At 32.7% G+C, this 24,838-nt stretch overlaps 1 protein-coding gene across 1 annotated transcript; it reads right to left on the bottom strand.

The window, feature by feature from the left end:
- Positions 1-5,838: 5,838 nt before the first annotated feature.
- LOC132603903 (3-ketoacyl-CoA synthase 17-like) lies at positions 5,839-9,740 on the bottom strand. The gene is made up of 3 exons (XM_060317204.1): positions 8,739-9,740; positions 7,396-7,611; positions 5,839-6,551 (listed from the first exon to the last, which is right to left on the bottom strand). The coding sequence occupies exons 1-3, from the start codon at positions 9,658-9,660 to the stop codon at positions 6,253-6,255; spliced, it is 1,437 nt and encodes a 478-aa protein (XP_060173187.1). The 5' UTR covers positions 9,661-9,740; the 3' UTR covers positions 5,839-6,252.
- Positions 9,741-24,838: the final 15,098 nt, after the last annotated feature.

Genomic DNA, 24,838 nt, shown 5'->3' with positions numbered 1-24,838 from the left:
TATTATTTCTAATTACTTTTATTTTATTTCTAGTTACCCAAAGGCAAAAGAAATATACTTAGATGAGGCACAAGCTCTGCAATCCTGAAAGCAATGGTGAACCATCATTTTAAAATTTTGGATTCGCCTCTATCTTCACCATTGTTACTTTGAAAAATTTAGAATGCAAACATTCTATTTTGCATATGGAATTAGAACGGAGCAAGCCCATAATCGTGATTTGATCATCATTAGGTGGTGAGAAAGTACGCCCTCATGACGAAGGGGGACCACTACGCCCGAACAAGACAACAACCAAGATATAATAAATTATTTTTTCACTTTTTATGCTTATTCGAATGAATGTTGAGAGAGATTAATGTGGTGAAAGCAAGGGTAGTAACAAATTAAGATAAAATAAATAGATAAGGGAAATTTATCTTTTTAATTAATATAGAATATTCTCTTAAGGGGCGTATAAAAGACAAACATGAAACATGACAAGTCAAAGGAAACGAGGGGTACTTCTGAGTTCCGATCTACTATAACTGTCATTACTTAAGGTTTCGTTAAGAAAACCATCTAATAGAATTAGTCACAGGATTATTTAACTAAATTACCGGTTATATCTAGATGATCATTTAACTTTCCTCAGACTTCCTAGAAATTATAAATCCTATCTCAGAGGAATGATAAATTTAAAAAGAAAATAATATCTTCTTGATATCATAAAGCAAACACTTATTGTGGATCGAATTGAATTGACTAAAATGATACTTGATATAACAGCACACGAAGACAAAAAATAATATAGCCATAAGCAGCAATAAATTATTTTTGTGATAATTATAAAAAATACTCTTTTGGGTTAGCGCACTTGAGACATCAAATAACCATAGATTATATAATATTTTATTCTTTATTCCTTTATTTTTTTTCTTCAATTTATTTCTTCATAATTAAAAAAAATTCTTTCTTCATAATTAAAAAATCAATTAGGACAAGATAAATGGTAACTCACAAAAAGGAGGAGGCATCTTTTCCTGGGAATGTGCATCGAGCCAAGAAAATATGATGATCTTTTGCAAGATATAGCTATTGAACTATTTGTTGTCATGTTGGCATGGAGTAAAACTAAAGTAATATTCTTAATTAAGTCTTTATGTATTTTTTAAACTCTACATACACAAACACACAATTACAGACCTCTAACCAGAGGCGGATCCACCCTTTAGGGTGGGGTGGCATGACACCCTCTCGATTAATAAAATTTTTATATACTTATGTTGTAATTTGCTTAAATTAGGTTAAATATTTGATCCTGCCACCCCCAATCGTAAATTAGACAAAGGTGTCACGGCTGGCTGACACAAGTTTGAATCTATCTTGAACATTTTTCGACTCCTATTTTTCTTTGCGCTGTTTACTTCCTTTGCACCAGTAATTTCCTTTTCGGCCCTCCTAATTTTCTATTTATCTTTTTTATTATTTATATTGTCTTTCCTCTTTTCTATTATTTTATCTGTGATCTCTAGCGAAAACACACAAATAGAAACTTCAAAATCCCTTAAATTAAGCATTTATCTTAATCTCAAATATGTGAGTATTTAAATCAAAAAACTTGGGTCTCAATGGGAATTTTGGATTGAGATCAAAATTCATTTTTTTTAATAATTTCTTTTGTTTATTACTCCCTCCATCCATGTTTACTTGTCTAGATTTGACTTGGGACACTCTTAATAAGCAATAAATAACATGAGAAATGAATCGGAGTACTTGATAATAAAATGAGAAATGAATTAGAGTACGTATAATTTCAATTTAAATCACTTTTACTACTTAAATTGTGATGGAAATTTCGTAATCACTGCTTAGAAAAAACATGAAATTTATGATTTATTTTTGAGAACTTGTAGTTTATCTAATTCTACATTTACTTATGGGGTGTATTTACCTATTGAAGAGTTTTTCTATTATTTTTCTTATTTTGATTGGTGTAATTCTCTTATTGAAGATGTTATTTGACTTGTGCAAATTCATTTTTTTTTAACGGAAAAGGGCTAAATATACCCCTGTACTATCGGAAAAGGGCTAAATATACTCCTCGATCATTATACTTTGAGTCCAAATATACCCCTCCCGTTATACTTTTGGTTTAAATATACCCCTGCTCCATTAAGTTGTCCAAAGTGGACATCTACTCACATGTGACATTGACATTTTTGGTGAGGTGGACGCCACGTGGCATGCCACCTCACATCCCAACCCATTTTACTTCTCCCTCACCTTCTTGCACCACCTTCCCAACATTACTACTGCTCATGTCCCTGGGATTTGCATTTCTTGGTCCAAATTCATGACTTTCCCCCTTCCCTTCATGACAAACTAATACCACTAAAACAGAACTTCCGCTGCAACAAATTTGAATTTAGTTGGAGGAAATTTTGTTTATTCTGAGATAACATTTGGGTAGATTTGTAAACTGGAGTCATTGGACCAGATTAGACCCAGTATAAGCTTAATGTGGATTAGGTTCCATCCAGGGGGGCGTTGATTATACTAGCTGTCACATTATCTATTCCATCTTTTCAACAAATTAGAGCTTGAGGCTAATCCGATTAACTGTAATAAGCATATGCCTCAGTCCACCCAAATCAAGAATTAATCCAATTGGAATTACTCTCCTTTCCTTAATTACAGAAGATATATTCAATCAAAAACATATTTTATCTAATTTAAAGTTAAAAGAGGTCTAGATAATTAGTCCAACTTTTAGAGTTGCCTTACAAAAAGTTCCTGGAAGAAAGTTTTTGCAGATAATGCTAAAAAAGATAGCTAGATCCTGCCTATCCTCTAACAAGGAGTTCAAGAAGTGAAGGGAGAAAGGAAAATGGATTGGGGTTGTGAGGTGGCATGTCACGTGACGTCCACCTCACAGAAAATGTCAATGCCACATGTGAGTAGATGTCCACTTTGGACAACTTAACAGAGCAGATGTATATTTAAACCGAAAGTATAACGGGAGGGGTATATTTGGACCCAAAGTATAACGAAGAGTATATTTAGCCCTTTTCCGATAGTACAGGGGTATATTTGACCCTTTTCCGTTTTTTTAATATACATAAGAGATGCAAGTCCCTGGTGAAAATGTTGATTTTACTTTTGTTGTTAATGAGTGTGATTCCCTGTTTAAGATGCTAATTATGTTCGTTTCTTGATTTTTGAGATGTAATTTTCATATTTGCAAATAAAAAAAAAACCTATTAATTTGACTCGAATAAATTAAAAAGAGATGAATCCGACCCAAATATACGTTTCTAACAAGATGTACATTGAAGAAAATAGTGGCACCCGCCACCTTCAAATTCTAGATCCGCCTCTGCCTCTAACACTCGTTAATGATATTAAAACTGAACTTCAGGATAGTCTTTTGAAGTTAAAATTGAAAAAACCAACTTTCAAGATACTAAAAATTGAACTTCAAAACACAGTTTCAAAAATAGTTTGAATTTAAGTACAGAGGAGAAGTAGCACCAAAGAAGTAGAGAGAAGAGGGAGGAGAAGGAGGAAAATCAGATCTATATTTTGTTCTTAAATTATGACTATATTTTAATTACTTTACATTATTTTAAATAGTATTCATAAAAGTGATTTTCTCCCTAATTAATTCTTTTTTGTTGGAATTTTTACGGCAATAGCCGGCAGAATTTGCTGTTTAATTTTCTTAGCCGATATACATAGATTATACATTGATTATATACTTATATTACACATATTATATATGAATTATACATACTTTACATAATTCTCCAGCTATTTTTAATTTAAGAGGTTGGATGAACGGTAAGTTAACTCTTCTTCTTTTGGTTTTGGACCTCATGGTTCAGTTCGACTATTGGGCTTCTGAAATGATCTTTGAAGATCTCTTATCCATACCAAGTGGATCAAAATGCCCAGATAGTGGTTGTGATTGCACGGTTTGCTCTTCAAATGGGCTGGTCTTTAATTGTGCCATTCAAATAGGATGGTCTTTAATTTGTGTCCTTTAAAATCAAACTTATGCATAATGACGCATAAGTTTTTAAGGCCGAGAGACATAACTTATGAAATATCATAATTCGAAAATATAAACTTGCGTCTAGTACAAAAATCGTTAGCGTTGAGGGGTAAAAATTAAGGACCAACACAAAATAGGGATCAAAGTGCAAATGCCTCCAAATTGTGGAAATGTCATAGTTCCAAGATTGTATTCTCGACCACATTAAGTGCTATAAACGTCCATTTCGATTTAAATGATTATATTTGATTCAAGACGAAATTTAATAACGAACATTTTTTTCAAAAACTTGACCGGCCATGACATTTTTGTTACTAAAAAAGCGTGCCATTAACAGCTAAACGAGAAATTTAAAATTAAATTTTCTCAAATAAAACAAAAATGCATTCCTTTTAAAACAAACTGATAAGAAAATAGAACATACAATTATTTTTGCAAAAACAGAGTGACAACTACTCTATCATTCGAGAACAGAACGTAATATATTTATGTACTTAGTTGAAATTATCCTACTTTATCATACGGATGATAAATGAAGAATATCTATACTTAGTTGAAATTATCCTACTTTATCATATGGATGATATATGAAGAATGTCTGCTCTACTCGTGAAGCAAGCTCCGGAAGGAATTTTGGTGAATTACTCTTATTTTGTTGCTTTAGTCTTCGATTGTATCTTGTTAAAGAGTTATCATTTTTCTCTTTGTTGTCTCTCATTACCGATGTATTCGCATTTGATTTGAATAATAAATGATCAAAAACCCATTTTCAAAAAGAAATCTCATTCATTCACGAGGGAGGGGCTCTGCTCCATTAAGACTTGCTCCAATAGATTTCAATGCAGGCTTAGATTACTGATATTTGTCATTGTGAATTTTAAGGGTTGAGATTTGTTTTGGTTTATTTTCTATCATTATGACTAATTCTCAATTAAGTAATGGTACTAATAGCCAGATATAATTTTTTTTAGAATATATTAATAAAAAAATAATGTCACATAAACTGAACAAATGGTATTTTCTTAAAGAATTAATTAATATACTTGAGGTCTGATGAGATGTAAGAAAACATTTCTTTTATCGTGGCTGGTTGTAGCAAATTATTTACTTAAACGGTCATTAACTTATAGTTATTATAACTATGAGTTAAGTTTATTGTATATATAATATTTATACACTCATTAAGTTGATCTAAAGTACCATTTAACTCTTCGAAGCCAAAATGATACGATAACCTGAAAAATAAATTTACAAATTGTCATAGCTATCAAAATTGCGCTGATAATATAATACTATTCCTTTTTATGTTGTTAATATATACTATATAGCTTAAGATCCCGTTTGGATTGGCTTATAAGTTGCTTATAAGTTGTTTTCAGTTTTTTTTTAGTGTTTGGCTGACCAGCTTAAATTCATTTTGTACTTAAAATAAGCTCAAAAAAATAATTGAGCCCATTTGACTTAGTTTATCTAAAGCAGCTTATAAGCTGAAAACAGCTTATAAGCCAAAAAAAATAAGTTAGACTACCCAACTTATTTTTTTTAGCTTATAAGCTGCAAACAGCTTATAGGCATAAGCCCATCCAAACAGGCTCTAAATCCATATACAATTAAATGTTACTGGGGGCGTGTATATCATTGAATTCCCCAAGTGGCGTCACGGGATATACTGCTTAGTCAATTCTTTTATACACACACACGCCCACAAAAAGATACACACACGTACACACACACACGTCACACACACATGTACATAGAGATAATAAGAAAAATGAAAATATTGGGTATAAATACAAAAAACATGCAGTAAAAAACAACACTATTTGTCATTATAGTGATTTATTCAATTACTCACTTCTTCAAATGACACCGCACACACTACCGGGCGCCAGTTACACCTTAGGTTTTCAAATGACCAACTAATAGTACTAAAAGATTTACATTATATTGGTGTAATAAAAATTAAACATGTCCTACTAACACCAATCAGTAAAAATTGATATATAAATATTGAGAAAATTAAAGAAACAATAATGAGAATTTATTATATCTATTTTATTTCCTTTTTTCTTTTGGGAAACAAATGAGCGCTTCAGTATCTTCAATTGATCAATATACTTGCATGCACATATATATGGTGCCCCAAGAAAATTCTTTTTGCTATTCCTTTGCCTTTTTCTGCACCACAATTTTCTTAATTGGCCAAAGTATTAAATTCACCAAGCCTTCAATGGATAATTATCTATGCATTCATTCCAAGGGTTATCAGAATCTTGAGTTGAATCTTGAATCCACTTCCACACCAAACTCCCAACCTTAAACCCTGTCCCAAACGCAATCATCCACATCCTGTCTCCTTTTTTCACTCTTTTTTTTGCTTCAAAATAAGCCAACTCATAAAACACTAAGCTACTAGACGTGTTACCAAATCTGTTCAAAGTCATTCTTGCTGGCTCTGTCACTTCATCGTTCAATTTTAAAACTCGACCAACTTGCTCTATTACTGCCTTGCCACCTGTGCAAGAGTAGTAAAATTAGCCCATAAAAATATAAGAGCAAGTTACACATTTGATCGGTCGAATAAAAATAATTATATTTGCTAGTTAAATATACAAAAAATAGATATTATTATGTGTTAAAAAGGTACATTTTATATACGTATTAAATATGCGCTCTTATTTCATTCAATGATTTCTCAAAATAAAACTCGCTCAACTCGTTAACTTTTTTCCCCATATACCCCTTTATGGAAAAATTACGTGATATAATGACTTAAACCCATTAATTATCCATTTTAGCAATAGTTTTAAATTATTAGAAAAAAAATCTTTTATAATACATATGTATGTACGTATATTTTTTAAATATTTTTTTATGTGCGTATGTATGCATGCATGCATGTATGTATGACTTTATGTGTGTAGGACCGTTTGTGTGTGTGTATGTATGTATGATATGTTTAAAAACCATAGTTTTGAAAATTCAATGCCATAATTTGTTATTTGGGGCATAAATAGTGCTATTATGAAAAATAGCCCTTCATTTATTAATTCAATTCATTTTAACTAAGGTCAATCTAATCCATCTAAAAACTGGGCTGATAAATTTTGCACAAATTGACCAATGAAAAATCTTGTTTAATTATTATTAAAATTTTCTTTTGTTTGATATGCTATATATAATTATAATAAAAAGACAAAGTATTATTAGATACTTAAACAAACTATAAAAAAGCAAACAATGAAACTAAAACTTAATAAAAATTGAACGGATGACCGTTTCAGCATAAACTATTTCGGCCCAAAAATTTTAGACAAATTAAATTTAAACAAATTTAACACTATCCACGACACCCTTACCTGTGTGTATACATAAGTGTTCGAATGCTGTTGTAAAATCAGGAACCACCGGCTTGAATTTGCCTTGGGATAATATTGTAGACATGACTATTGAGTAAGCGTAATTTGTGAGTTGGGTTATTGCAAGGACACGTGGTGCGAGTATTTTGATGTGTTGACGTAGGTTCAGCCCTGCCACTCTTATCAGATCCTTGGTAAGTGAAACACCAGTAATACCTGTAAGAGGAAGATATTTTTTGGTACTAGTAATTTACTAAAACAATAAGTGGGCGTTTGGCCATAAAAATTATTCATTTTTTTCCGGAAATTTTTCACTTTTTTTGCTTTTAGCGTTTGGCCATAAAAATTATTCATTTTTTTTCGGAGTTGTATTCCGGAATACTAAAAACAAGAAAAAGAAAAACTTGTTTTTAAAAAAATTTCGACTTTTTTCACTTTTTTACACTACATTTCACCAAAAATTACAATTTCAAAAACTATGGCCAAACACAACTCCAACTCCAACTCCAACTCCAAAAATTCCAAAAAAAGTGAAAAAGTTTTTGGTATTTATGGCCAAACGGGCCCTAAGACTATATTAATTCATTATGTCAAATGGAAAATGTATTTATTGGGGTATTATAAGTCTCAAAAGGTAATTGCAAAATTATTTTAGATAAGACTTATCACATAGTCCCTTCGTTCTAGTTTTTGTGTTACATATATATTCCTTTTTAGCTGTCTTAAGAATAATGATTTATACTTATATATTTTGAAATAGTTAACTTACACCTCCTGTTATATAATGAGAAGTTTTTATAACCACCTAAATAATATAGTAACATACTCCCTCCGTTTCAATTTATATAAACCCATTTGACGGGGCATCGCATTTAAGAAAGAGGGAAGACTTTTGAAACTTGTGGTTCAAAATAAGCCTTGAAAATTTGTGTGGCTGTAAATCATTCATAAAGTGAATTTGTTTCCAAATTAGGAAAGAGGTCATTCATTTTGACACAAACTAAAAGGAAATAGATTCAAACAAATTGAAACAGAGGGAGTATTTAAGAACAAAAGTTTCAAAAACTTTATTGTCGCACATGTTAATTGATCAATTAGACTTATCATAGAGACCGATATATAATTACATTACTCTAAAAGAGACCTGGTTATGTAAATATGGTTTGAACCTCATTCCATAATAATAGGAGTAACTTATTAAACCTATCCAACAATGCATGGCCCTAGAAATAGATAAAAGGTTATATGTATCTTGCACGTCATATATATAGATTCATTTCTTAGGTAACGCATATAACGTACTTAACTAAAACATTAAATGTGAATATCTACAACATAAATACCTTTATCATCTTCCTCCTGAAATGCAGCTTTATACGCGCTATCATCGGCACCATGGTTAGTTCTAAGTGAATGAACAAGTTCCATTTTTGCACCTTCCAAAAGTTTAGGATCATTGCTAACAATAGCAGCAGCACAGCCAACACGAAATATACAATTAGTCACGAGCATCGAACGGTTTTCACCATTGTACCAATTCAGAGTTATGCTCTCTGTGATCACAACAAGTGCATTTTGGACTTTTCTACTCCCACGCAAAACCCTAGCTGCAAAATCAATGGAAAGAACCCCAGAACTGCATCCCATTCCACTCAAATTATACGTTTTCACGTCCGATCTAAGCTTATAACGGTTCACAATGAGTGAAGAGAGCGAAGGGGAAGGCGAAAAGCTCCCACATGTAACAATGACAATGTCGATCGATTGAGGGTCGATTAGGGTTTTAGCTAGAAGGTCGTCGATAGATGAAAATACCCCTTCTTGAGCTTCTTGATTTGCACTTTTTAGTGTAGGCATGTTGTTAGTATTATTATTATCATCTTCAAATATGAATGGTGGTCCATAAGTTTCATCCCCTAAGCCGGATTTAAGGTAAATGTTATGCATGAATTCGATGGATTCTTGCGATAAGCGCATACTCTTGAGCAAGAATGATTCACCAACTTTATAAGAACATTTCCTATGGGTTGGTGGCTTGTAACATGCATAGTTTAACACGAAAACCCTACATGGACGAGTATGATAGTAGTAGAGAAGAGAAATAAGTGTACATAGTGAGAATAATAGAAACAAATGAAAGTATGTGGTGAAGAGATGGAATAGGATTTTGGCAAAAGGGGTGTAAGATATTGTAGCGTGGAGGAGAAATGTGAAGAGTAAGAGTGATAAAAATGATATTTGAAGGGAATGTATTAGTGGTGTCATTCTTGCTTCTTGTTCTTTTTTCGTTTCTTTTGTTTTCTAGAGTTTTGACTGGGAGAATAAGACTTACTAATTATAGCATTGGAGCTTCAATGTTCCTTATATATATATAGAACAAGGTACAGTTTTTTTTTTTTTTTTGGGGGGTGGGGGGGTGGGGGGTGGGGGTGGGTTACGTATAGCCATATAGGATAAGTGGGAGGTAGGAGTTGAAGGGGGTTGGCAACTTGGCATTGAATGCTCATGACTCCTGAGAATGATTTATCCATGTTACGTTGGCATTTGACATATTGGAAGAATCAATGTGCTCTCATGACAATATTGTGGGCGGATCTCAATATCTGGAATACCGGCAATGGTGTTGGTGTGCGGTGATTGAATGATGACAATCATTGTCGATTTCTCAGTAATGATTTTGACTTAAGAACTTTTCTCGTGTTTTTTTTTTTCAAATTTATTAAGAATATTGATTTTTTATCGTAACTAAAGGCGAATTCAGAATTCGAAGATTTTGAGTGTCATATTACTTTGAGCATAAACATGTTATTATTACACGGTCCAAATAGGATAAATATCGGTATTTGATCAACTTTGAGTTTCACTTCAGGGAGAAAATCGGGAGAAGAAAAAAGGTTTGTCGAAAGGAGGAGACAATATACTATGTTTTATGCTTAAAGTAAAAAGGAAGTAAAACATCATCAGCAAAAATAATTATTAAATGAAAAAAGATCAACAAAGTTTTAAGTTAAAAAGTTTTGCGATTAAATAGGGCGAGTTCTAAACGCAACATATGTGCCCCTTCTTTAGCCTTCTTGATTGGTGTGGTAATTGAATAATCAATCACAATCACTGTCAACTTCTCAGTAATGATTCGACTTTTGAGCTTCCTTCGTTTTCTTTTTCAAATTGATCGTAAAAGTTTGTTATTGAGGCGAATTCAAAGTTTAAAAATTCTGAATGTCACACTATTCTGAATATAGAATGAGTTACTATTCACACGATTCAAATAGGATAAATATTAATCGGTTGGATAAACTTTGAGTACTTCAATTCAGGAAAAAAATTTGGGAGAAGATAAAAGGTTTGTTGGAAAAAGGAATATATATATAATGCTTAAAATAAAAAGGAAGAAATAAACAGTCAACAAAAAAAATTAATAAATGAAAAAAAAATCAGAAAAGATTAATTTAAAAAGTTTTACAAGTAAATTTTTAGCCGGAAACCGGCCGGTTCCGTAACCGGTTACCGGTCTGGTTCCGATTAAACCGATTGATGAGCTTACTTAAGCGTTCTTGATTGGTGTGGTAAATAATTGAATTAAAATCACAATCAATATAATGTCGACTTCTCAGTAATAATATGACTTATGATCAGCTTCCTTCATTTTCTTTTTCAAATTTACCAAAAACGTTTTTCTAACGTAACTAGAGGCCGATTCAAGATTTGTACGTTAATTTTAGACTTTCAGGTGTCACATTACTTGAATATAGACACGTAACCATATTTTCGGTCCACAATAGAAAAATTATTGATCGATGTAATCAACTTTGAGCTTTGGTTCAGGAAAAAAAATTGAGAGAAGAGAAAGTTTGTTTGAAGAAAGAAACTATTTATATAATACTCTTAAAATGAAAAGGAATAAAAACAAAATCAGCAAAAAATTGATAAACGAAAAGGGTCAACAAAGATTATGTTAAAAGGTTTACAATTAACTTTTCAGATTGGGGGCGAGTTCTAAACGCAACATACCCCTTCTTGATTTTTCAAATATACCAAAAAAATTAAATTAAAATTAGAGGCAAATTCAAGATTTAGAATTGTTTCAGGTATCACATTGCTTTGAACATAAACATATTACTATTTGGTACTTCCAAATAGGACAAATATTGATCAACTTTGAGCTTCCATTCAGGGATAAATTTTGGAAGAAGAGAAAACGTTTGTTGGAAGAAGGAAACTATTTATATTTTATGCTTAAAATAAAGAAGGAAGAAATACATAGTCAGAAAAAAATTAATAAACGAAAAAGGTCGACAGAGATTAAGTTAAAAAGTTTTACAATTAAATTCTCAAATTGGAACGAGTTCTAAAAGTAACATACTCGTTCTTGATCTTCTTGATAGGTGTGGTGATTGAATGATCGATGACAATTACCGTCTATTTCTCAATACGTATTAATTTTGACTTATGAGCTTTCTTTATTTTCTTTTTCAAATTTATGAGTTTCTTTTTTTATCGTAATTAAAGGTAGACTCATGGTTTGGGGGTTTCAAATGTCACGTTACTTTGAACATAGATATGTTAATATTTACACGGTTTAAATAGAATAATATTGATATGTTTGATCAACTTTGAACTTTGATTCAGAGAAATAATTTGGGATAAGAGAAAAGTTGTGTGGGAAGAAAGAAACTACGTACTCTATTTTATACTTACTGTGTTCAGTATGTAGGAAAATGTTTTCCACAGAAAATATTTTTCTGGAGAATGTGTTCTTGAGACATAAGTGAATTTCTTAATTATTTCTCATGTTCGGTTGGTTATTAAAAAATAAGTGAATTTTTTATTTATTTTTTTATATTCGGTTTGTTAGTAAAAAACATTTTTCGGAAAATCCACCAACCCCACTACCCCACACCACACCCCACGTGACAACCCACCTGAAATGCCACTTGTGGAAATTGTTTTTTTTTTTAATTTCATTAAAGAAGTCATTTTCCTCATTTTTAAGAAACTTGTTTTCTTAAAGAAAATATTTTTTAATTTTATTTCACCAAACAAACATGAGAATTTTTTTTCCTTCATTCCGAGCACACCTTTAATGTAAAAAGGAAGAAAAACGTAAGGGTTGGTTAGCAGTCTATTGGCCAGCAAGAAACAACTACATACAGATTGCTTCTATGTTTTGGCATGATATATATGTAGTACTAATATATATGTGGAGTCAGGTCTACAATTCTTTGCCCTTTGGTATATACATATCACTCCTATCTATTGTAAAATATTTTTGAATCTTCTTCTTTCTTCCTTTTTTTTATTTTCACTATTATATGGATTTATCCTTTATCAACTAAATCATTCAATTACAGCAGTTCCAGTTGTTGCTTCGAACTGAAACTGTGTCAGCAATGACACTTCTTGGAGAGCTTTTCAAGCAAGTAGTAATCAATTATCACAATTTTTGTTTCCAGAGCGTCCAAAAGTGATGGATATGATCTCATTTGTCCATACTATTCAGATAAGAACTTTTTGAATACATTAGATTAATTTTATTTACTACTTCCTTTGATGCGACACCCTAAAAGGCACGATACTTTTTAGTTTTAAAATAATTTAACTTTGATTCTTTTTATTATTAAGTATCTTTATAAATATAAAAATATAATGACAGATTTAAAATTATAAAATTTGAAAGCTTCCCCCCTCCCCCGCAAAGCTACGTAGCGAATCAAACAACATCACATAAATTTGAATGGAGGAAATACATAATAAAATTTTAAGTGGTGGTTGAGTTTCGATATCTCTAACCATAAGCATTGATGAGTTGGTGATGAAAAAAAAAAAAAAAAAGCATTGATGAGTTGGAAACGGTTTCCTAGGCAACTTGACAAAAGAATCTCTAAACTTGTTGGACAGTAATTGTAGAAAACTAGCTACTAGTCCAGTTGGCTATTGTAAAGAAAAAAGAGCTACTCCCGTTTTTGTATATTACTTTTTTTAGACTGACTTAAAAGATGATAGTGTCACGTATAGAGAGTATATCATGCACGATAGCTAATAGTAAGGACATCTGTAGCTGCGATAAGCTTCTTCTCCAAATTAAACTAGTAGCGATCGAGAGACCATTAGAAGATTCACAATTCGAATTTTGGGAAAATTTTGTAAGCTCGTCTAGCTATTTTTCAACTATTTTATCATATTTTTAAGTTAGTATTAATTTTTAATTACTTTACACTGCGGTTATTTCTTAAACAACATCCTTAAAAGTGGTTTCCTGGTATCATTTTCACTAAAATTAATCTCTTCTATTCTCCTAGCTAAAGCAAAACCTTTAAATTCATCATTATTATCCAACAGCCGGTTTACTTTTGATTGTCCTAGGCCCAACCTCATAATTCAAACTATTCACAAACTCTATTTGATTGACATGATTTGTGTGTGTTGTTCAACAAAATGCTTGTCAATTTGTCTGTGTTGTTCAACAAAATGCTTTTCGAATTTGCAACTTCAATTTGGATCAAAACCACCTCAAATTGCTTAAAATAATATCAAATTTAAAACAAAGACGTCAAACTCCAACACACAAGATCACCAATCATCAATTTAGTCAAATACACCAAATTAATGCTAAGGGGCCGTTTGAACATGATTTGAAATCATGAACATGCAATTTGAATTTCTTAAGTTGTATTTTTTCTTATAGACATAAAAATCCCACAATTTGTGAAAACTGTCAAAACTTTCTTAATTCTTATACAATCTTACCAAATGAGCAAGTAATAGTCCATAGCAAAATTAATACACCAGTAGAAGGCCTTTCTAAAGAATACAAAATCAATTGATCAAACTTTAACTCAATAAAAAGGAAAATTTAACATGAATAGTAATGTAACTACTCTTTAATATAATCCTCCCACATAAATAAAGGTTGGTAAAAGTTAATGAGGTTGATAAATGATTGGTGGGAGTAATTGTTAAAAATATCCAGCAACTTATGGGTCTTTTATTACAAAATATAAACTTATGGGTCAAGTATTACATTTAAAATTTTTGAAATCCCAAATCATGCTTTTTTGGATGATTTGAGATTTCATCTCATGAGATGAAATCGCAAGTTCAAACGATGATTTTTTTAACACTTTCTAAGGACCATCAATGTAGTTTTGAAAATTTTTAAGTAAATAACTAGATTTGTGATAAAACTAAAAATTTAAGCATAAATATCAACACTCAAACGATTTTAATAACAATCAACCATTAACTTCGAATCCCAACACCCCCACCAAAAAAAAATAAAAAATTGAAGCTTCCAAATTGGAAGAACTAGGGTATTCTTGGTGAAGAATAAGAGTTGGAGAAGAACGTAAGGATGAAAAGGTAAAGTATCAGCCGAAGTTTATATAAAATTAAAGGAGCTTATTATAAAGCCTCCATAAGTTTCTAGATTTAATTCGGCTAATTTTAAACGTCAATGAAGATATATAAATGAGTCCAAAGTATGTGGGATCCATACAAGGGTATAGGAACATGGTTTTAAAATAAAATTGTAGCCCTTCGATTTTAGTTTCCAGTGCTTCAGGCGGTTCATCATATTTATGTAAACAATATTATGCGCAATTTTGCAAATAACATGCTTCAGGGAATGCAACATAGTTTTGCACAAAATGAAACACACAGTCAATATAGCTGCTGCCAAATGCAACACAGAAGCTTAGTGCGCGAGCCATAGTACAGGCTGGCCAAGTTTATATGTAAAAAACGGCGAGAAGAGAGAAATTAATTCTATTGTACAAAAAAAAAAAAAAAGGGGGGGACCTTTTCTCTCAACCCCAAGTTATTCAAGGTAAAGTCAGTTCTTAACGCATCTAACATTAATATTGTTTACTTCTAAGCATCGATTCTAACGAGATTACACTTGTAAAACGATAGATATCCATCAAGTATTGTGACAAGTTAGAATTTTGTATTTTAAAGTAAGCTTGCAACCTGAATTAAATATGATCGTAGGAAGGATTATGATTAGTATTACTCTTTGAAAATCACCAAGAAACCTAGAATGACTACGAACTCTAGAATTAAAAGAATCGAACCTAGGGTTTTGAAATTGAGAAACTTTGAAGCTTTAGAGTTGATTCTTGGATTAAATAATGGAGAAATCAATTGATATAGTGAACAACTTGAGTTGACGCAATCAGTTGTTCTCGAAGGAAGCATCGAGGTGAATTAGAGTCCGGAGCCTAAAGGGTATAAAAATACACAGTATTTATCAAAAGGGGTATATCGTGGATCAGCCCACGATATACCCCAATTTTTTTTTGCGGCTGTCAGAACCATCAACGAAAATTAAAAAAAAAATTTAAACGTATAACGTGGACTGGTCCACGTTATACCTCTAACGTTTTTTTTTTTTTTTTTTTTTTTTTTTTTTGCGAGCACTAAAAAAATACAAATTTGGTAAACTTTTTTTATTTTTGCAACACTTAATGTGTTTTTTCATACTTTGACCAATGATTAGTCGTGTGTGAAGACTCCTAAACGTCAATATTTTATATAGAACTTGATATTTTTTCTGCGTACAATAATGTAGGCTCAATACATCAAGGATACGTAGACGTTCGGATCGTCATTTTAGGGGTTGAAAAGGTGCCCGAAGTAAGTTTTGTTTGAAAAAACTTAGTGTTTTTTCATACTTTGACCAATGATTAGTCGTGTGTGAAGACTCCGAAATGTCAATATTTTATATAGAACTTGATATTTTTTCTGCGTACAATAATATAGGCTCAATACATCAAGGATACATAGACGTTCGGATAGTCATTTTAGGGGTTGAAAAGGTACCCGAAGTAAGTTTTGTTTAAGGTTTAAGTGTTTTATTTTTTAAAGTTTTGATTTAAGCGTGTTATTTTTTAATTACGACATAACTTTATTTTGAATATAAATATAATTCTAAAAAATATAGGGAGAAAAACTAGTTGTAAAGTGGTCAAACTTTAGATGGTCATAACTTTGCGCTCGGACGTCCGTTTTACGCGTTTTTTTTTTTAACTTGCGTATTTTTTCGAGATCTACGCAGACACACTGCCATGAGGCAGTTTGGCCGAGCCGATTTTTGAAAAAACACCTTTTATCCCATTCAATTTTAATTTTCCCCCAAATTGGCCTGAAATTTTCAGTTTTATGTACTTATAAGATGATGATACGCAATAGATTTCAATGTAAAAATCCCAGGGTAATGTAGCTGTGAATGTCAATTTCACTTCTGCGGTTTCAATTTTTGAAAATAAAGCTAACTTATTTTCTCGACATATAAAGTTGACTCAAATAACCTTACAGTCAAACACTAAGTTTTTTCAAACAAAACTTATTTCGGGCACCTTTTCAACCCCTAAAATGACGATCCGAACGTCTACGTATCCTTGATGTATTGAGCCTACATTATTGTACACAGAAAAAATATCAAGTTCTATATAAAATATTGACGTTTAGGAGTCTTCACACACGACTAATCATTGGTCAAAGTATGAAAAAACACATTAAGTGTTGCAAAAATAAAAAAAGTTTACCAAATTTTTTTTTAGTGCTCGCAAAAAAAAAAACAAAAAAAAACGTTAGAGGTATAACGTGGACTGGTCCACATTATACAATATATTTTGTATAACGTGGACTGATCCACGTTATACCAAATATATTGTATAACGTGGATCAGTCCACGTTATACAAAATATATGGTATAACGTGGATCAGTCCACGTTATACGTTTAATTTTTTTTTTTTTTAATTTTCGTTGATGGTTCTGACAGCCGCAAAAAATTTTTGGGGTATATCGTGGGCTGATCCACGATATACCCCTTTTGGTATATAATTTTTTGGTCAACCCCTTTTGGTAAATACCATATATTTTTATACCCTTTAGGCTCCGGGTGAATTATGTTAGTTCACGTTCCTTTTTAACTTGTGAAAATGGTCCTCATTATTTGGGCCAGTTACACTAGCCCTTGTTCCCCTATCTAAAGCTGCCCCTAAAGAAACTATTGCTCTAAATAAATAGACTCACCGGAATAAGGCAACGCCGACGACGTTAACGACTAGTAACTATGGCGGGAGTTATGTTGATTCACTATTTCCGGGCGATTTCGCTCTATACATGAGTTTTCATGATTTAAATCATGTAAATAACTTACAGAGTTGTGATTTGTCTTTAATAAACTGGATGACGTATGCGTACGGGCCCAACACTTTGGATTATGTAGTGTATCTATGTGTATATAGTTGTGTACAATTGTAAAGATTTATGTATTGGATAGTGATAGTATATATATTTTATATTATTAATAAACATACCTAAATTTGCACCGTCGATGCATATATATAGATGAACATTAATACATATACACAAATGTTATTTGTCTATTAAGTGGAATTATGTGAACATGATAAAATAATGAAAAGTAAAAGGAGTGTAAAAGTGACACGTGGCCAAAAACATAATTAATACCTGCCACTTGAAATGACATCATCTGTTGTGATACAATTTTTATGCGCAGAGGCAAAATAGGGAAAGTACGAATATATTTAATACTAAGCTACAGTAAGATTCTACTTTTAACTAATGGAATTATTCAATGGCAAATGCTTTGACAAAATTGCCCTTGGTTGACGATCCACTTTTTCAACTTATGCTTTTATATAGTTTAGTTTTAAAAAAGAGAATTTGTCTATTACAAATTAAAAACTAAAAAAATGGAAGAAATTGAACGAATTGTCCTTCAAATGGGCTGGTATTTAATTTTTGCCTTTAGCAATTAATTTTAGGAATAATTTTAATAATATACAATTCAGCATAAAATATTATATCCACGTAGTTATATTTTTAATTTACATCTGTATAGCCAACATTTTTTACAAGAGTGTTTATACGCACGATATACAACATTATACACTTACTGTAAATAATGTGTCGATCTTATATAAAAGTATATAATAATGTATAAAAGGGTTATTTTGGGTAATATTAAAAATATGAGTCATTTCAGGTAAATAATTTTTCCAAATAGACATAGGCTGTTATTTTTCCTAAATTTTATGCCTAGTGGCCATAAGTTTTTAATGGTGCGGAACATAACTTGTGAGATATTATGATGCAGAAATATAAATTTATACCCCACAATTTTTTTTAAAAATTTTTTTAGGGACAAAAATTAAACAGCAACTAAAATAAGGGCATAAGTGCCAATGAGCCTAAAAAATGGGGAGAAAGTTTTGGTAGGTCCCACGGCACACATGTGGACCCACCTTATTTTTTTTATCTCTACTATTATGAAAGAGTGAGTCTCACCTTAATTTTTTTTAATTTGTACTATTATAGAAAAGTGGGCCCCAAGTTATTTTTTTTATAAAAAATTCTACTATTATAGAAGAGTGGGTCCCACCTTAATTTTTTTTTAATTTACTATTATAGAAGGCCGTTTATATTTCGTCTTATTGATGTTATTCCTCATTATTGGTGTGAGACGTATGTGTCTCAACTTATACCCAAAGGTATAAGTTTTAAATCTTTTGGTTTTACGACTCTTTAGCAGTTTTTGTGTTCAATTTAAATCGTTATTTCTTTTTTCCCGAACTTCTCTTCTTTACATTTTCTCTAAGCGTACCTTTACCATTTTCTGAACTTATTATCATTATTAAATATCCTATTTTTTTCTATTGCAATTGTCTCCTACTTCTTCACGTGGACCCCACGTTTTTTTTTTAATTGTCTTCTAATTCTCCACGCGGACCCCACCTTAATTTTTTTTAATCTCTACTATTATAGAATAGTGGGCCCCACCTTAAATTTGTTTTTTTAATCTCTACTATTATAGAAGATTGGGCCTCACCTTAATTTTTTTTTACAATTTTTCTACTATTAAAGAAGATTGGGGCCCACTTTTTTTTTTAGTGACTAACGACGATCCACACAATTTTTCTACTATTAAAGAAGATTGGGCCCACCATTTTTTTTTAGTGTGAGTTTCTATATAGTAGTAATTTATTTTCCCACCAAAGTCATGCCTATAATATATTCTATAGAATGTTTAAGAATGTTAATGTCAGTTTAATTGGAGTGAGTATTGACACCTAATTTTTGACATTCGATAATTTTATTTAATTATTCGAAGTCACTGGATTACAGACGGAGTAGAGTGTGCTGAACAACCTCATGTCATTGTCACATTTTTAGCACATTAAATACAACAACATTTATTTATTTTTTCTCAAAGAAATGGTTAATTATGAAGTCATTTATTTTAATTATTTACAATTAGTCATCATTAAGTGTCTTACCCCGTCAAAGTCAAGGGAATTGAATTAATTAAGTAAAAACAATAAGTGTATTTTGATTTTGGTGATTAAGCGTCCGAATTAGAGTAATTTTCCTCTTTCGTGGAATTTAACATGGCTTTGATTAAACTTTGAACTAGTTAAAAGCCCCTTTATTTTTTGCAATCATGATATTTTAAATTTTGCCCCAAATACGGTGCATAACAGCATATATACGTGTGTATACATCAAAATATACACATCATATATATGTGTATATACATGCAAAACTAGGCCGGTTTCTTTTCCTTTAATTTACATCGGGTCCGGTCCATTATGGACTAACCCGACCCACCTACACACGAATATATATACAACACTATAGACCAAACAACCCCTAAAAAGGGTGTTCAACCAAAATGCGGCTAGGGTTTGCCAACCCTAGCACTGCCGCTCTTCTCTCATCTCTCTCCACGTCACTTTGCCAAAAATAGCGAAAACACAAAGCCTACAAGCTTTTCTCAGTATGTGCATAGCCGAATCGGGTCGCATTTATTGTGAACGAGTCTCTCTCCTCCCAAATTCACCAAACACCATCCAAGGAAGGTAAAATACATCCCTTCTCTCCTGCTTTTTCCATTTTTCTTGTTGTCACATGAGTCTGAATTTCATATTTTTGTATGTAAAAAGAAGTATAAATATCTTCATATACCAAATGCTCGCTATCAGGTACAATTCACATTAATAATCTTTGTCTCAACCTCTTCGATACTCGAATCTCATTGGTTCTTCAAGGACCAACCAGATCGAGTATAAGTGGCTCAGGATCGACCATTCAAGTTCAAATTTGGTTGAATCTCAACCGTTAGTTGTTGAATTGAAGTAAAACTTTCAGAAATTGGTTGAAGTCCCACATCGGTATACTAGGGTTTTTCTCAAATTCGGGGGTTGTACTCCGCACATCAGTATACTAGGGTTTTTCTCAAATTCGGGGGTTCTATAAATAGAATCCTAAACCTCAAAGTTTAAAACACCTTGACATACATACAATCCAGATTTTGAGCATTTTGACCTGAAATTAGGACTATCAGTCAAAATTTTAAGGCTTTAACTTCCTAAATTGAGTCTTCTAGTTCAAAGTTTGATTTTCCTTTTTTTTTCTTTGTGTGGCTGAGTTGGAGTGAGGAAGCTGTCACGTCCCAAACAGACATGAGTGGCACCCACACTAATCCTATAGTGGGCGAACCAATCCCTTAACCTATTATCAAGTCAATTTCAATTACTTAAACCAATTAAATAACATTGCACACGAATAATGGAATAAAATGTCTGACAATAAAATAACTAAATTGCAAGTGCGGAAATCTAGCTATTACATCCCCAAGATCTGAAAGTCACCGTACAAGAACTCTAACTAACAATGTCTAAAGGAAGAGATACTGTCTACAAATAAACATAATGTCTGGGATAAAAATAGACATCTGAAATAAAGAAAGATCTTCAGGAGTGATGACACGGATAGGAGCTCACCCTCCGATCTTGGTAACGAACAACCTCGAATAGATGTGAGGTCTGGAAGATGTCTCTGGCTCAAAATCTGCACTCACCAAAATAGTGTAGCAAGTGTAGGTCAATACAAACAACACGTACTGGTAACTATCATAGGCCGGCTAAGATTAATATCATGTATACATACATAGAATAAATGAAATAGGCAGACAGGCACAACAACCATGTATCACAAATAACATCCTCCAATAATCCACTTTCAGAATAAGTCGCCAATGAAACACCAGTGCTCAGGCTAAAGGAGTAAAATAAACAATGAAGTTCCATCTCTGTCACATATCTGTACACACATGCTAAATGGTAATGTTTTTCCCAAATAGCAATGACCTGCAGGGGACCCATGGTGTCCATATACCACTTATTCCGGAAAGAACCCCAGACCGCGAGCTCACAACTAGGCTACATTATCACCCCATGTCAAATGTGCCTTAAAAGATGTATATGTTCCATCTCAATTATCATCAACAACGTCTCATAATCACATCACATAGAATGACTCAAGAACATGTATTAAGTCAACATCAATGAAGTAAAATCAAATAACACAAGTCACAATAAGACCCACAAATAGTCTGCTCAATGATAGTATAATATGAAGCAATCTCAATTAGTCTCTGAAGGGTATATATGAACACCTTCCTTGCAACGGTCTCAAGAATACAATTCAAGTTTATCCACCTCAATAATGGGGGGACACTTCACAAAATTTAATCATATAACTAACAACAATCACCCAAACTCTATGCCGAAGTCCTAGACAAGCTTTCTCCTATAGATTCTACGACATATACAATCAACTAATCAAAGTCTAACTCAAGTAAACCGTAACCTACCTCGAAGTCAAACTGGAACAATGCAATTACTCCGCAATAGCTTTTCCGTTCCTTAAAGCTTCGAAATGTTCAAAGTCTAGAATTACAATTCTAAGTAAGTAAAGGATCATCAGCTTAACAATAACAAATTAGGGATGACAACCCCACCAATTCTACTCTTAATCAAATAGGTTAATTATCCTTAGGATCATAATCATCCTAATGCTAGTCTCAAGCATCATATTAAATTAATTAATGGGTTCTCTAATCATTTCAACTCTAAAAATTTGATTTTAGCCAAAGTTCCCAATTTTATTGGAACCCTAGGTCTCAACAACCATTTTCCATCATTGAATATCAAGTTCTCATGCTATAAAGCGATAATATCTACTCTTAGATAATTAAACAACATTAAATAACAATAAACAATACCTATTAATATTCTAGGGTTTCCTTGGTAGTTGTGTTCTACCCTTCAATTCTCATTTAAGGTCATTTGATTGAAACAAGAATCGAATAAGAACATTACGCAAAGAAAGTTAGTGATTTAGCCTTACCTTTGATGGAGAATAGTGCCCTAGCCTTAGAAAGTCGCCTCTATTTTTGGGATTAAGTGAGGAGTGGGGTCGAAATAAGGTATTTAAATTAGGTTTCTAACTTAATGAGGACCGCTGCAGCGGTCCCCGCTGTCACGACCCAAGCCGATGAGTCATGACGAGTGCCTGACCTCTAATGACCAGACACCCATATACCTGCTCAACTATCGCATAACAACAGGGTGGCCCAAAACTGATTCATATCCAACTGTATATATATGCAAAATACTGAAATAACAGTGCAAGCCGATAGGCTGCTATATAGATACTATACACAAAAGAATGAGAGCCGACAAGGCTACATCATGTACCAACTATATACCACTGTCTACAAACCTCTAATGGAACAGAAAGCTGTAGAAAGGATGAGATAGGGCCCCGCCATACCCACATACATGTATATACATCTCAAAATAGCATACAAAAATGGACCGTAGCTCCGGATCAAGTGGAGCGCACCAACTACGGCGGAGGGGAAGTCCTACTGAGCCTGATCGTCTCCCTGTCTATCGGTACATGTGGGCATGAACGCAGCCCCCCGAACAATAGGGGAGTCAGTACAGATAATGTACCGAGTATATAAGGCAAAAGAATAACGTATATAAATAAGAATGATGAAAGGGATCTGAAACTCATAACAAACTGACTATCTGAATGCATCTATATGACTGAAGATACCTATGCGGTATATGATATGTATGCACTCTGTAAAAATAATATAACTAATAGTGCTGTGGAACGTACAGCTTGATTCATATATCGTTAAGCAGCCTGCATTAGCGGTGACATGTCCGGCCATCCAGGCACGGTATATCATAAGCGGCCCGCATTAGCGGTGACATGTCCGGCCATCTAGGCACGACATAATCATAAGCGGCCCACATTAGCGGTGACATGTCCAGCCATCCATATAGGCACTGTATAAGAAAATAGCTGTGTATATATATGTGTGTGTGTGTGTGTGTATATATATATATATATATATATATATATATATATATATATATATATATATATAATGAAAGACTCATGAAAGACATACTCCAGATTACTCTAGATACAAAGGTCTATAGAAGTCATGAACATGGATATAAGGAATCAAGGGTATGATGAATCCTGTACCATCTAAGAGTAGAGTCTTTGGAACTCGCTCGCTTACTTGTTCCTTTAAATAATAAGGATCATGCCAAAAGAATAAAAGGGACAGCCTTAACATACCTTGGAGTCTACCTAATGTCCGATGCGTACTTCCCAAGCTTGTAACACTACAACCAAGATAATACGAATTACAATTAGGCCATATACGTCCCTTACTACCTATTCCAAGTACGAATGAAATTCAACGAAATTCGGGCAGCATTTCCCCTATAATTCTTACTCCTATCCAACTCCGAAACGGTGCACAACACCCAAAACATCATCATCAACAACAACAACAATATACAACAACATAAAAAAGTAGAAATCTCTCCAAAATTCCAATCGAAACAGCCTTCAAGGCAATCACATCAACAAGCTAGTTTAGGTCCTTCATATCACGTTTTCCTTTACTTTTAAACTAAGGAATTCCTTCACAACCAACTTATGTCAATACTTTCATATCACAACATAACCAAATCCATGCTAAAACATCTTTCAAAACAGCCCCAAATCTTAGTTTGATTCAAATAACTCACCACTTCCATAACTATATTTCCTTTACTCTAAATCACTAAAACTCTTGGTAATCAACTTAATAGCAAAGATAAGAATAGTATACATACCTTAATGGGGCTGGAATACCAAGAACCAAACTTCAAATCCAACTCCTAAGCTCAACAACTTCAAATAGAAACCCTAGGAACAACTTCCCTTTCACTAGCTCGGGTTTTTGGGGATCGGATCTTGCTTGGATGATAAAGAAAGGTTGGGAGAGTATTGATAAATATTAGAGAGTGTTTAGGGTCTGTTGGTGTGGGTTGGAATGAAAAAAAATCACGAAATAGGTGCTTATATAGATCAGCTTCAACGTCTGAAATCTGATGGGTCGTCGACACTTCGATGGCCCATAACTCCACCATCGAATTGCAAACTCAGTTCTGTCAGTTGCATTGGAAAGTAGACTCGCTGAACTTATGAATGCATAGGTTATGGGTTCCATAACTCCTCATATTCTAGGGGATATGGCCCTCACAGGATGACCCA

The sequence above is a fragment of the Lycium barbarum genome, chromosome 7 (assembly GCF_019175385.1).
Source record: "Lycium barbarum isolate Lr01 chromosome 7, ASM1917538v2, whole genome shotgun sequence".
Taxonomy (NCBI): Eukaryota; Viridiplantae; Streptophyta; class Magnoliopsida; order Solanales; family Solanaceae; genus Lycium; species Lycium barbarum.
Note: the sequence above shows the minus strand (reverse complement) of the source record. Positions and strands in the feature narration are given on the sequence as shown.

What these genes read in the sequence shown, in the direction of transcription:
- LOC132603903 (XM_060317204.1), bottom strand. Translation starts at nt 9,660, where the DNA reads ATGACACCACTAATACATTCCCTTCAAATATCATTTTTATCACTCTTA. An exon ending in TCAGGAGGAAGATGATAAAG is followed by an intron (nt 7,612 to 8,738) that starts GTATTTATGTTG and finishes TTCCTCTTACAG; the next exon opens with GTATTACTGGTGTTTCACTT. An exon ending in ACACTTATGTATACACACAG is followed by an intron (nt 6,552 to 7,395) that starts GTAAGGGTGTCG and finishes ACTCTTGCACAG; the next exon opens with GTGGCAAGGCAGTAATAGAG.